Source organism: Elgaria multicarinata, chromosome 10 (assembly GCF_023053635.1).
Source record: "Elgaria multicarinata webbii isolate HBS135686 ecotype San Diego chromosome 10, rElgMul1.1.pri, whole genome shotgun sequence".
In the NCBI taxonomy this organism is placed as follows: domain Eukaryota; kingdom Metazoa; phylum Chordata; class Lepidosauria; order Squamata; family Anguidae; genus Elgaria; species Elgaria multicarinata.
In genome coordinates, this window is record NC_086180.1 from 19,947,077 (window position 1) to 19,961,912 (window position 14,836).

The 14,836-nt window shown below is 44.0% G+C and overlaps 1 protein-coding gene across 2 annotated transcripts in view; it reads left to right on the top strand.

The window, feature by feature from the left end:
- The window catches only part of MMRN1 (multimerin 1), an 89,568-nt gene that overhangs the window by 56,255 nt on the left and 18,477 nt on the right, over nucleotides 1-14,836 (top strand). For both annotated transcript variants that reach the window (XM_063135329.1, XM_063135330.1), the window contains exon 6: nucleotides 9,939-11,906. In XM_063135329.1, coding sequence (XP_062991399.1) covers nucleotides 9,939-11,906 — 1,968 coding nt within the window. The remainder of the gene's footprint in view (nucleotides 1-9,938; nucleotides 11,907-14,836) is intronic.

A 14,836-nucleotide genomic window follows, 5' to 3' on the forward strand; every position in this document is an offset into this window, starting at 1 on the left:
GTTATGTAGCTACTATGCTTAGGAATGGTTCACGACACAGTCATGGTTCACACGACATGCTAAGCCATCATGTTTAGCTCAAAATGTTTAACCACCATGGCTTAGTGTGTTGTCTGAACAGGGTCATTGTAAAACCAGGGCGTCTGGAATCCCTAGGCATAGCCCCTGCCATTGTAGACCCCTCTAGCTTCCTGAATGTGGTGTCTGTCTACTCCATTTCCCTGAGGGGACATTCCCATAGCAGGGGGGAAGGAACAGCCATATAACTGTGTCCCTCGGTCTGCTATTCTCCCCTGGTTTCCAACTGCATGGTCTTCAAAGCTATGTGCTGGTTAGCATAGTGGCTGAAGATGTTACTTCAGGCTTCAATCACATGGGCACATGAAAAATAATTTAAATTGATTAATGCATTTGAACTGCAAACCCCTAGAGTTCCCTTAGGATGCACACCAAGTTCCAGGTCTCTAGAGCCTAATCTACACCAAGCAGGATGTTGCACTATGAAAGCGGTATGTAAAAGGCAGGAGCCACACTACAGCTTTATAGCGGTATTGAAATGTGGTGACAACTGTTGAGGCCCATTGACACGTACCATATACCATTTTCATACCACTATATCCTGCTTGGTGTGGCTCCTGCCTTTTATATACTGCTTTCATAGTGCAATATCCTGCTTGGTGTAGTTTAGGGCTTGGTTTCACAATCTTGGCACACTGGTGCTGGCAGACAGGTGGATGGATGGGCAGACACACATCCTCTTTTATTATTATAGGTTACCTGAAGCCTGTATCTCCCTAACTTAGCAAAATGACCAGTATGAAGAAGCAGAACATAGTGAATAGGACGGCACCTAGAGAGAGCGAGAGTGCATCATATTTATTTTTAACTGCCATGCTTTCCTGATGAAGTCTTAATGAGATTTAGATGGTGCTCCAAATGGTCTGCCATCCAAGCACTGATGCATTCCACACCCGCCAAACTTTAGCAGTGCTCCAGCATCCATTGTTCCCAGCCCATTCATTAGACCCAAGCACGGCTGTATTGTTTCCCTGTATATGATCTCTCTCTCCCTCTCCCTCTCCCTCTCCCTCTCCCTCTCCCTCTCCCTCTCCCTCTCCCTCTCCCTCCTGCATTTATAAAACTGGCCCTTTGAAGGCGGCATCTTGTTTTGTAGACCTTCTAAATTGGATTTTCTTCCCATGTTACATCAGCCTTGTCCAAGGCTAACCTCCAATCCACTCCCTGTCTACTGGCTTTCTCTTTGATTTATGTGAGTTATTTACAAATTGGGTTATCCTTCTGTCCATGTTGCCTTATGGAAGTGCTACTATTAGCCTCTTTTATTAGCTTTTCATTATAAGCCTGGGGACTAGACTAGACCTGACCTTTCCAGAGGTGCAAACTGCATGCGCATCAAGGCATGCCGTGAGTTGAGATGGGCTGCTGAAGAAGCATTATGTCTTTCCATTGACCTGCTCCTTCTGCCTCATATTGGAGCGGCTTCATAGGGACAAAAAAGTACTTCTTGATCTCTAGGGTGCCTGGATGCTGTTTCCTCTTTATTGCTTCGACAGCATGACAAAGAAGTCTTCCATCAAAAACAAGGCTGGTTCCCACCCTGAACATCTCTTCCTACCCATCTCCCTTATTCCCCAAAGGAATGTTATTTCCACTTATCTGTATCCTTCTTTCTCCATCTTTTCACCTCAGCCCAGGGATTCCTTTAGATTTTTCTCCTCTATTCAGCCTCTAGGAAACTTCTCCAGCACTGCCGCAAAATAAAACCGTGAGAAAGGTAAACGGAAGCAGGGATGCTCAAGAATTTCATTCCAATTTGCAAAGCATCCAAACATGCCCCGTTCTCAACTCCGAATACAAATAGGAGTGCTTTTTTGGGAGGGGGAATGTTTGCACATTCCTGAACTTGCAATCGCATTAGGAAAATATGCATTTTCACACTTTAGTCAATAGGGGTAAAGTGCACATTTTTGAAAAATGCACAGAGAAAGGCACACTTTCCCTATTTGGACAACCCAAAAAACAGATTGCAAACAACAGCAGAAGGGAGCAAAACCGAACTTCAAAGTGAAGTTCGGAGAATTTCAGCAAGCTTGAACATCCCTGTTTCTCCCATTCCTATGAAGGTGAAAGGAGAGGTGCAGACTGACCCATGAGCATCCTCCCAATTAGTCTGAGCGGAGAGGCTCAGCCACTGTGGGGATGATGTTTTGATTATCAATTACTGGAAGGGATATGGAGGGGCTAGGGGTGGAGAGGCACAGTCAGATGCCCTCCTCCGAAGTCAGATCTCTGCCTTCCATCTTGTTGTTGGAGATCCACAGTATCTTATCACCCCTGGGACATCCTCCCAGGGACCAAAGTGTTGCTCTCTGAAGGCATGATCCACCCAGCGTAGCCCTTTTAAACCTCATTGATTTCAATAGGAGAAGCTTCAATATATGTGATTTGCTTTTCCCCATTGAAATGACAGGGACTGACACATCCTTATCTTTGGCTTTAGAATCTATCCTATTACATTTACATCTTGCCCTTTAAATTTTCTTTCTGCCCTCTTATGCATTCTACATTGTTGTGAATTGGCCAGAGAGCTTCTGCTATTGGGCAGTATAGAAATGGATGGTGATGTTGATGATGTTGTTGATGATGATGTGTAAGAACATAAGAAGTGCCATGCTGGCTCAGACCAAGGGTCCATCTAGTCAAGCCTTCTATTCATACAGTGGCCAACCAGCTGCCCATAGGAAAGCCACAAGCAGAACATGACTGCAACAGCACCCTCCTGCCTATGTTCCCCAGCAACTGGTGTACAATAGGCATACTGTCTCTGATGCTGGATGAAGCACATAGCTATCAGGATGTTGCAACCTTCCCGCATAGGGGAGATGCTCCAGCCCCTTGATCATTTTAGTTGCTCTTTTCTGCACTCTTTCCAGCTCTGTGTGCCTGAGCACTCTCCCCCGTCTTCTAATCATCTGCCCTATATAGGATCTACTAACATGTACGTCATGGCTCCAACAGCTTTGAAAACAGGCCTAAACTGAGCACGTACAATGAGGCCTCAATGTCTTACTTTGCTCATGATGCTAAACGCTGCCCTTCTTCTTCCTGTCCTCCTCTTTTCGGTCTACATTAGATTTATGCTGTCCATTCTCCCACTGGATCTCTCATGTCTTCTGCATTTGTATCATGCAACCTTCCACTCTGTTTTCAATGATGACCTTTGCATAGCCTAATAGGACCTCTGAACTGTCCTCATCCGTCTTCCTTCCCCGCCCTCCATTAAAAGGCAACTAGAGAATAGCTGGGAGGGAGGGCAAGTACCTTCTGCAACCTTGGCGGAGGGCAGGGAGTGGATGTCTAGCTTTGACATGCCTCCATTAAACTCAATGAAGACACAGAGCTGAGCAGCAAGGCCGGCGGGGTAGCCACTGAATGAAAAGGCCATGTAAGCTTGACCCGATTCTTGCACTTGTTTGGTTTTTGCAAACAGAAGGGATGACCCTGACAGTTTAGGAGTATATTCAACTCTTTTTTGGTTGTTTTTTCTTTTATTTTTTATTGTGAATATTAACAAAACAGAACAAAAAAAAAACATGGAAAAAACCCACATTACATATCTAGGAATATCATCATTTTCCCCCATCAGATATACCATTCATTTAAAAAAAGAGAGGGAGAGAGAGAGAGAGTTATGCATAGGTTTCAAGAAAAGCAGACCATAATAGGTTGTAACCCCATGTGATCAGATGCCTTGAGTCTTTTTTAAAGAAACTTGTTGAATAAATACAATAACATTTAACAATGCATTACTCATTATGAATTTAATTTTAAGAACTTACTAATAGTATTTAAATAGGAAATACTCTTCAAGGTTTCATATCCTTGATCATGGAAATTCAGAGAGAGGTGTCAACTGTTTTGCTTTCCTTAATTTTTTTATGTGTAAAACAAAACAAACTATGGAAAACATTCATGAACCACAATGCATTATAAATGAAAGAGTGGTCAGCCAAGTCATCGTTGTGCATATTTTATGAAATGTCATCTTTGCCACACATCTCCCTCCTCCTGTATCTCCCTCCAACTGAACCACTGTCAGCCTCTTCATCTAAGCAACAGAAGAGTTTACTGGGCTATTTCACCAGTTGCAGTAGGAAAGCTGAGTCTTCATTTTTCTCTCTGTTTTATTTCCTAAAAATCTGATATCATTTTGGCTAGCTGCTTTTTCGAGCTGAAAGACATGCATGAGTATTCAAAATTCAATTGGGATTTCAAACATATATTTTTCAGGGCAGCAATCCCACATATATAGATAGATACATTTATAAGATGAAAGGCACTTTTCCCCTCAGGAATCCTGATGGGGATCTACACTACTGCTTTAAAGTGCTTTAAAGGACTTTGAAAACATTTTGAAAACTCTATATGCAGTGTGTCCTGGGCCCCAACAGTTGTCAAAACTGCAATAAAGCGCTTTAAAGCAGTAGTGTAGATCCTACCCAGGACTTCCCAAAAGATGCAATCCTGGGATCTCATCTAGCATTTGGAAACACAGACACACACACACACCATAGCAGGCTTTGTATCTTGAAATTTTATTGTTACTTGTTGTTCAGGCCTACTGGATGGAAGGTCCCTGAACAAGAATATGAGGAATCCTGTCTCAGGAGCATGCTGTCCAGTTACATTTCTGCAAAAATATTGGGGGGGTTTGGGCAAGATTTCAGAGTCTTTTAAAGATGAGGTAGTAATAGTTGACAACCACAGAGGCTGATGGGCCGCTAAAAGTGAACATCTGTCCACGTCACCAGAATAACATGCTACAGAATCTGGCTGCTCATCTTCTGACACCAGGATAGTGAATAAAGACGAAAACCATTTCAAGGCAAATAGAGGTTCTATAGGCATCCCGGAAGCTGCACCTGTAACCTGGAGAACACACCAGTTGACAGAGAGAGGTGGTGTATTGTATTGAGTAGAATTGTCATGGATAATTGCATTTTCGTGCTCAGAAATACAAGTCAGGGGGGGCTCATGGTGCCCCCCTCAGATACAAAGTGAGCATTGCAGTTCTTGATTTCCCCCCCAGCTTGGATCTTAAATCAGAGCAAGAGAAGAACCCCCTTCCTACCCCACCCATGCAGCCTTCAAAACTATATTAGAAGTCCTTGATGCAACTTTTCAGGGGCTATTTATGCAACATGCCAGATGCTGGAGTGGGGAGATATTTCTCACCTGTCCCTGTTTACCCTTGGCAGAGTTTGCCATCACTGTGTTCTCCCTGTTAGTCAGTCAGACAGAAAGACAGAAGGATAGACAGACAGAGGCAGGATCTACACTACTGCTTATAATGGTTTATAATAGTTATTCCAACTGTTCAGGCCCAGGACACATTACGTATACCATTTTCATAATGTTTTTAAAGTGTAATATCCTGCTTGGTGTAGATCGGGCCAGAGAAAGAAAGAAAGAAGGCTCAGTTATTATTTGATTAATTCATATTGACTCAGAAATAAGCTTGAGTTATTTCCTGCTATTTGGAGAAATAGTTCACTAATTGTCACTAAAAGTGTGAGCAAGATTCTGGTACATCCTTAATCTCAGCTACAACTCCAGTAGAAGGCAGTACTAGGAAAACCACTTTCTCTCAGCCTCAGCCTGCTATCTGTAAGATGGGGGCAAGACCACTGTCCTACTTTTACGGGCCAATGTAAGAATTACTGAGGTAATATGTCTGAAGCATTTCAAATATTGTAAAACAAGGGTGGGGAATGTGTGGCCCTCCAGATGATGTTGGACTGCAACTCCCCCAGCATAGACCAATAGTGAAGGATGATGGAACTTGCACTCCAGCTGGAGGGCCACATATTTCCCACTCGTCCTTTAAAACGTCCATTTGAAATGTTTTATTAGATGTTTAATGATTTTCTTTCTATCCTTAGTTGCTCTAGCCTGCTAAAATATTGGCTGGATTTGTATTTAGGTTGATGCTTTGGAATAAATGCCAAAGGTGTTACTAGACTGTTTGAGTGCTGCATTCTTTGTTATAAGTAAGCAAGTACCAAGTTATGACTTTTAATGTCATTCTTCTTTTCTTTAAGTTTTCATAGACTTTCTGTACATGGACCCCTTCAGACATATAATCTTCTAAAGAGATTATTTCAATTTAGTTCAGGGTGGCCTTTACTCTATTAAACAATTAGTGATTGTTTGAGTTTCCTTAGCCAATTAGCACTGATTTAGGATTTGGCACGAGATGAGGGAATTCTTTAATTGACCTCCAAAAGAAAAGCCTTTGTTCTGACATTAGGTGGCCACATGCAATTTCTGTCACAAATCCTTCCTTGTATTCTAAGCAGTGAAATTTCCTCTTTCTCCCCATTCTCTGTATCTCTCTAAGGTTAGATGAAAGTTTGTGGCTTTTCTCATAGTGTTATCCTAATTATACCTGCTTAAGATCTCAATTGCTATTTAACATAATCTTTTGAAGTGCATGTGTTTGCATTTATATATATGGATACTTACATTGTTTTAGATCTTCCTCCCCACATGATAGAACACTATAAACTGCAGTTCATGTATAGTCACTTTAATCCATAATCATCAATATTAAAGATGCAACTAAACAGATTGAAATCACGTCTGTTCCTTCTTAATCAAAGCTAATTCATCAAAACTAAGGGTGTCAAACCAGTTTGAGGTGGCCCCCCCGAATTGTGCTCCATCTGTAGGCTAGATGTTGTCAGTCGGTGTAACCACGCCCACTGCTGTCATTGCCCCACCCCAAGCCATTTTTCTTTTTTTCCATGTCTCTCTCACCATGGAGAAAGGCACTCAGCCAGCCCTGCACTGGGCAATGGCCACTCATCATCTGCATTCCCACTGTAATCTCCAATCTCAGATTGGAAGGAAGAGCAGAATGCAAGGGAATGTCCACTGTTATTTCCAAGCCAAGCCTGTGGGCCAGATGGTGAAACTCTGCAGACCAGAATCAGCCCACAAGATGAAGGTTCCACATCCCTGATCTAAACGTAACTCTTCATTGCGCACTCTAATTCTCTGGCTTTAGCTAGATAGGGCGAAATCCTGGGGCGATCCGCAGGATCAGCCCTGCGTGTCCACATGACGCACAGGAGATCCCGGGATCAGGGAGATATGATCCCTCCTTTGCCTTGGGATCTCTCCCTACACTTTAGGCCCATATTTTCTGCAGTCTCGGGCTGAGCCCGCGACCACGGAATGTGTGGTTGCGTGCCATGGTTTGTCCCGGCTCCTTGAGGTTCCTTGTGAGGAGCCGGGAGCCGCGCATGGGGCGCAGAGCTCCTCAGGAGCTCTGCGTCCATTGGGGGTGTGGTGGGAGAGCGAGGAAAAGAATTATTTTTAAAAAACTATTTATGTTTTGCGCGTCAGCGCTCTTACACTCCAGTCTCTTTAAAAATAAAAATAAAAATGATGGGTGCGATGTCTCTCCCTCTGAGGTCATCACGTGTTGTGTGTGAACAGAGGGGGAGATCTCACGATTAAAAAACCGTGAGACCTTCACCCCTCCGTCCCGCTAGACTACTAGGTCTAGCTAAGGCCTCTGTCATGCTGTAGGAACAGAAGAAGATTTTCACACAGGAAGTAAAAAAACCACAAATAATCAAAGAAACTCATCACTGTTAGTTTGAACTGATCTATTCTGCATATGATCAGTACAGCTGTCACTCATAGTCAGAAATACTCAAGATGGCTATAGTCATGCCACCTATTTCAGCCCAAAGTTCCAGTCAGGAACACATTCAAACATGGGAATTCTGGGGCACTTTGAGTAAGCTCTGTGTGGGAATAGTGGTCCATCCACAAAGCCTTTTAAACATGGCTTCCTAATACTTGATGATGTTGACCAATAAAGGGGTGGCAGTTAACATTCCTACTTGTGGAGAACCAGGATTATTATTATTTATTTATTTATTTATTTATTTATTTATATAGCGCCATCAATGTACATGGTGCTGTACAGAGTAAAACAATAAAATGCATGGCAATATATTATGTGCTGGGTTGTATCCAGATTTAGGTGCCTTCAACTGCACTGGCAGAAGCAGACAACCCACTGGCTCAGTTCGGACAACACAATAGCCAACAGTGGTTTAAGTAGTCAACAGTTGGTTATTGTGTTGTCTGTCAGGCAAAAACCACCCCACAGTTGACTATTTCCTCAAAATAACCAATGGAGATAACCAACGCTCTGCAGAGTTGACTATTTACACAACCGTTGGTTAGCGCATTGTCTGTCAGGCTCAGTGGACTATTTTGCAGGGTTGAGTTGACTATCTCAGCTGGCTACAGAGTTCCTGGGCAAGAGTGGGCAAAACCACGCTGACTGCTCTGCTACACCTGGCACAACTCGCTGAGGCTGCTAGGATAGCACTGAGAGGGCTGAGGGAGGAGGGAGGGTTGGGAGAGGGACAGTGACTGTTAGTACACTCAGTGCCAGCCCCAACCACTCCACACTTGTAAAGGAACATGTTGTGTGGGGAGTACCCCCTCTATAATTAACCCTGGAGTTGACTATTAACTCCCATTGACTATTGTGTTGTCTGAAAGCAGCCAGTGTCTCCTCTCTAGGGTGCCACTCATAGAATCATAGAACAGTAGAGTTGGAAAGGGCCAACAAGGCCATTGAGTCCAACCCTAGTGTGAGCCAGTGTGGTGTAGTGGCTAGAGTGTTTGACTGGGAGTCGGGAGATCTGGGTTATGGGCTGGATCTACACTATTGTTTTAAAGTGCTTTATAACAGTTTTATAGCGCTTTAAAGCAGTTAAAGCACTTTATAACTGTTATAAAGCACTTTAAAGCAGTAGTGTAGATCCGGCCTAGTTCCCACTCAGACATAGAAACCCACTGGGTGAATTTGGGTCAGTCACAGACTTTCAGACCAACCTATCTCACAGGGTTGTTTTTGTGAGGATAAAATGGAGAGGAGGAGGATTATGTACGCCGCCTTGGGTTCCTTGGAGGAAAAAGGCAGGATATAAATGCAAATAATAATAATAGTAACAACAACAATAACCCCCTGCTCAATGCAGGAATCTACCTTAAAGCATACCTGACAGAAGGTTGTCCAGCTGCCTCTTGAATGCCTCTAGTGTGGGAGAGCCCACAACCTCCCTAGGTAACTGGTTCCATTGTCGTACTGCTCTAACAGTCAGGAACCAACTTCTGTTGCATTGATTTTAATGGGACTACTCTAACAAATACTAAGTCTGGATCTAACCCAATGCCTTCAAGCCACTGCAGTATTCTGTTGCTTCCTTCCTCCTGCTGTCCCCACCTCCCAGCACATACACTTTAAAACATATACTCACTTATACTACCTTGAGGAGGTGGAGCAGACTATTTCTGCCTTTTCACCTGGAAATAATAATTATTCAGGGTGTGCTGCTTCTGCTAATTAGATGACTGAGAATTACAATGTTTTCAGTGCCGTTGCTGTCTCCTGACAGTCACAATTCCCCGGTAAGCTAGCTCTGTATCTGGTAGAGTGATAGGTCCTTTCAACCTTTGGTCTCCAATGCTAGAAACCATGGGTACCTTTCACCTTGTCATAGTTGTCTATAATTGCGGGGAGCAGCACATTATGGCTCCCCCCCCCCAGGACAGCAAAACTGATTAAAAGGATGAGAGAGACTAGTAAAATGCTATTCAAACACAGAACCCTCTTGAGAGTCAGCCAAGGTAATAATCTATAACATAAGTGGGGGAGAGAATGTAATTGCAAAAAATATCTTTCCCTTCCTCCCCCAAAGCAGAGCCAGATGAATGGGGTCTAGATAAAAGGGCAAAAAAGTGTGCTTAAATATTGGATTTTTGCTTCTTCTTCCTTTTAGCTTGCTCTTTATTCATGAAGGCATTTGTGTCCTTTCCCCCTCTAGGTCTCAAGTCCAAAAGCATTACTGAGCTAGTCAAAGAGATTGTAAAAGAGCAGTCTAAAGTCTTCCAAAGTGAGATGCAAGAGACGGTGGCCCAGATTTTCAAGATTGTGTCTGGTCTGTCTGAAGAGCTCGAGAACACCAAACAATTGGTCAAAAGTTTGAATGGTTCTCAGCAAAAATGTGCCATGGAGCTAGAGAGCAGGCCTACGAGGGTAGAAATTGTTGAACTAAGGAGCCAGATCCTGCATATTGAAGAGGAAATAAGCTTTACATGCGACAAGCCAATCAAAGACCTGGAGGAAAAGCAGAGATCTATGGAAGTTGCCTTGCAGCATCAAAGTTCAAAGAGCAACATTTACTATGAGTCACTGAACAAGACTCTGAGCCAAATGAAAGAGGTACATGAACAGCTGTTATCAGCTGAACAGAACTCAGACCAAAACATCCCCACAGCAGGTAAATCACTGAGTGATAATATTACAGATTATATGATTGGGCTGCATGAGAAAGTGAAAACACAGAGTCTGATGGTTCTGCAGCTCTACGATGACCTCAGAGTTCAAGACAGCAAAATCAGTAACCTCACAGTAGAAGTAGAGATCCAGAGAGACAGCCTACAAACAGAATGTGATCGCATGTTGTCCAAATGCAGGAAGGACTTCCAAACACAACTGAAGGGTGTGGGAGAGAACATGCATTCTTTAAACCAAACAGTAGAAAACCTGGTGTTTCCTTTGGATGATAAGATGGACAAAATGAATGAACAAATTAATGACCTTTGTTATGACATGGAGATCCTCCAACCACTGATTGAGCAAGGAGTTCCCTTCAGCCTTACATCAGAATATGAGCAGCAGATGGAAATGGAAGCTGTCAGCAAGAGGTTGGAAAATTTAACCAGTGTCGTGACAGGACTCAGTTCCACCATTGAAGAACTTGACAAAACCCAGAAGGAGCTTAAAAATGAAGCTCAGACCCACGATGAAATCTCTGAGAGGCGATTTAATGAATGCTTCATTTTAATGGAGGATGGCATGAACAAGACCATGATGGTGATCAACAGTGCCATAGATTCGATCCAGGATAACTACGTGCTGAAAGAAACTCTGAATGCCTTGAAAAATGACACAGATGCTTGCTGCAGCGGTATCAAGAAGATGGAAAGTGTACTGACCTTAATACCTCAGTTCGAACAGATGAATGAATCCCTTCAGTTACTAATAAATGAGAACCAGAAAATCAGCCTTGCTTCAAAAAGTATTCGTTCTCCTTCAGAGCCTTCATCTGGTGAAGACATCATACCTCATCTCAGTAGGGTTCACCAAAATTTAAACACATCCTCATTCAACCTTCAAGGGTATCAAGGAGAGACAGGTCACCTGGATGAGAAACAGTTGGGTCCTACCCGGGAACGCAAAGACCATGAAGTCCGTCTGCAGGCTGTGGAGACAAAAATAAACAAGTTTTTAGCAAACAACTGTGTCTCAGTTAGAAACGTCAAAGCTGCTGTAGAAGAACAGGATAAAGTGGTCTCTGTTCGGCTTCAGACCTTGAATTCGAGGATCAGGGCACTTGAAGCCAAATCCATACGTGTCTCTGTGGTCATTCCTGTCTTGAACAGGACTGCTTATGAAGCACGGAAGTTGTGTGAGGATCTCTCTGGAAGCATTCACAGCATGAATGTCAATGGGGTGATGAAACCTGTTCATCCAGACACCGTGCTGTTTCAGAAAGGTTTGCAAGAACTCACCGAGTCCATGCTGGAGATCAAAGCAGGAACGATCCTTTCCAATCTAACCTGGTACGTGGACAAGTCCCTCACAGATGCAGTAAGCAATATTACCAAACGTTTAAAGGCAACACCTGCAGTTCCCAAAAAAATACCACCGGCGAAAAAGCTGCCAGCGAGCACTACTGCAATCCAGGCTGGACGAAGTCAAAGAAACACAGACACCACTTCAGAAGCAGGTAATTCATCTTTAATATTCCTGTTACTAAGTGATGTTGTCTGAAACTTGTGATTACCTGGTTCGGAATGCGCATTTTCCAGGCTCGTAATGCTTGAATGTGATAAGACTCTTAATGTCATTTTCTTCCAACGCTTTTTCTACAGTTCGGAACGGAAAATGAGATTCTGCATGTTGAGTTTAAAATAGGTTTAACTTAAAAATAAATTGAACTTAAATCTATTTTCGGTCCATGCCCTGGACACCCATGCTGTCATTTGAACTGAACACCGAGGCTTGGGGGAGGCATTTTGAATCTCTTTTGACTTGCTGTAAGCCAAAGAGGTCAAGAAACAGACTAGGCAGATAGCTAGCAGAGCCTGCAATAAAAGTTTTTGCACATGCAATTTTTTAAATCTTTTTTAGCTGCATGAAATGGGGACACTTTCCAGAACTTCAGTTCTAGGGCTACACAGTTTCATTTTCCCCAAGCTAGGGAGCATTTTTAGGATTGTCCTGGTCCCTGAGACCTTAAAGATTCCCTTGGGCATGATGGGGTTGATTGCTTAGCTCTGTATTTGAGCAGAGATTAGTGGTGTCTAGAGCAAACAAAACAAAACAAATGAACGTTTTAAGCTAATCTAATAGAGTGAAACCAACTTGAAGTTAATTTAGATCTTCCAGGGAGGGGTCATAGTTGACTAGAGGAATGGATAACTCTATGTGCAGAAAATCCTAGGTTCAAATCCCCAGAAACTTCCAGTTAAAAAAAATCCCTGGTAGCAGGCCCTGATCCTGTGTTGTCTGTTAAATGGTAACTACAGAATTCAGGCCCTTTCTATACCTCCCGGCCTTACGGGAGGGAGGGGGGAGGATCTCAGGATTTCCTACTTCTGAGAGCCTCCGCCTGGGTCCACATGCCTGCCCCATGTCCAGGGACTGCATGGGGGGCATTTTTTTTTAAGCAGCGGGGCCAGTCATGCAAGAGCAAGGCCCTGCTCCTTCAAAAAACGTGAGTAGTTTAAACACAAAAAACAAAAAAATAACAACACCCAGAACTGCCCCCCAAGCCCTCTCTCTGCCATCCCAGAGGTGGCAAAATTGCTTCCACCCCCTCCCCTGATGGGCACAGAGCTGCTTGGCACCAACCCATTTCTGGTGCCAGGCGGGACAGGTGCCCACACCTTCCACGTTCTCGGGATGGTACCGAGACCACGGGAAGAATCGGGTTTTCCCAGGGTTTCTTTATCCCTGGGAATACCTGTGCCCATCTCCCCCTGATCCTGGGAGTCCCTGTGTGTTATATAGATGCACAAGGACTTGACCGTTACCAGCCCGGACTATCGGGCTGGTGTAGACACGGCCCCAGGCTCCATACGGGTATTGGTAACTTAGCGAGTATTACAGGACTTTCTACAGCTCCCTAGCAAAACTCTTAATACAAGCCTTCAGGAGGATTTCTCCAAGGTGGAGAGAGCATAAGGAATGGAGAGTCAGGAAGGTGGCTTGAGGTTAAACAGGCAGTGCACAGTTAATTCACTGTGCCTGAACAGAAGACTCTTCCATTGGGATATGGGGAATCTAGTCAAAGTGTTAAGATAAGGCCATTCCTACACCAGCCCGATAATCCAGGCTGGTCATGGCCGAATCCCTGTGTGTCCAAAAGGACTCCCAGAGGCAAGCGGGGATAATCCCTGGGAAAACCTGATCCTTCCCACGGTCTCAGGATCATCCCGAGACCGTGGGAGATGTGTGGGCGCCCGTCCCGGCTTAATCCTGCTTCCTCACGAGTAAAAGCAAGGAGGCAGGAAAGAGGCACTCTGTGCCCATCGGGGGTGTAGGGGGGATTGGGATCATTTTTTTTTTTAAAAAAAAAAACCTTTAGTTGGAGTGCACGTGCACTCATCTTCTGTTTAAAAATAATAATAAAATGGCGGGCACGACAACCCTCCTTCTTCCTGGGATGTTGCGCGTGTGTTTGTACTAAGGGGAGGATCTCGTGATCAGAATATTGTGAGATCCTACCCCTCCCTCCTGCTGCACATATATGGTGTAGAGAGGGCCTAAGGGTGAAATGTTAAGGGGAGTAAGAATGGGGCATTAGCATTCAGATCCTTAAGTTAATGGTGGGTGATTGGGTGTGCTTTGCACGAGGAGCCCAGTACTTGGAAACCTTGCCAATCCAGACCAAACTGACACTAGCTTTTATACTGAGCCAGCAATCCGAGTTCCTACTTTAAACGATCTTTCCAAAGGAACAGCTTTGACAAAGCTACATTGTTTTGTGCACAATAAGGTAAATTGGTGAACAGCAAAGGCATTTTCCTTCTTTTATGTCTCCCGCCGTCTTTTCCTTTATTTCCATTCCTTCCACCTCGGTGCACACGCTCAAGGCATGCCTAAAGTCAAGTGCTTGCAGTTCATCTGATAATCAAGCACGCAAGAAGTTTAAAGTGGATTTGGGCTTCAATAACGTTTCCACTTTATTTCATATCTGGCTGCTTAGCCATTCTCCCTTAAACCCCTGGAAGCATCTTCGGTGCAGCAGTGAAACAGTCAAAGTCAGCAGCTGTACGGATGATGTGCGCTGGCCTCGTTTGCAGCCTAAATTCTATCTTTCCATGGGAAGTGACTGTATTTGAGTCGAAGCGGCTCCTTTGCAATGGACAGTGTTGAAGTCAGGATAAATGTGGCAAAAAAAGGGAGAAAGATTCCCAGGTAGTTGGGAAGAGGCAGTGGGTTGAACATACAAAACTACTGCAAACCATCAGTCCATTTGTTTAACCCAGAAGACCCTACTCTGCCTGCCAGTAGCTTTCTGGGATCTCAAGCAGGGGTCTTTCACATCACGTTGTACCTGAGATCCTTTAACTCAGGGGTGGATGGTCAGCCTGCTTGAGGTCCATATCTGGCCCGCTGGGGTTCACTGTGCCCCACCTCATTTCCCCCAAC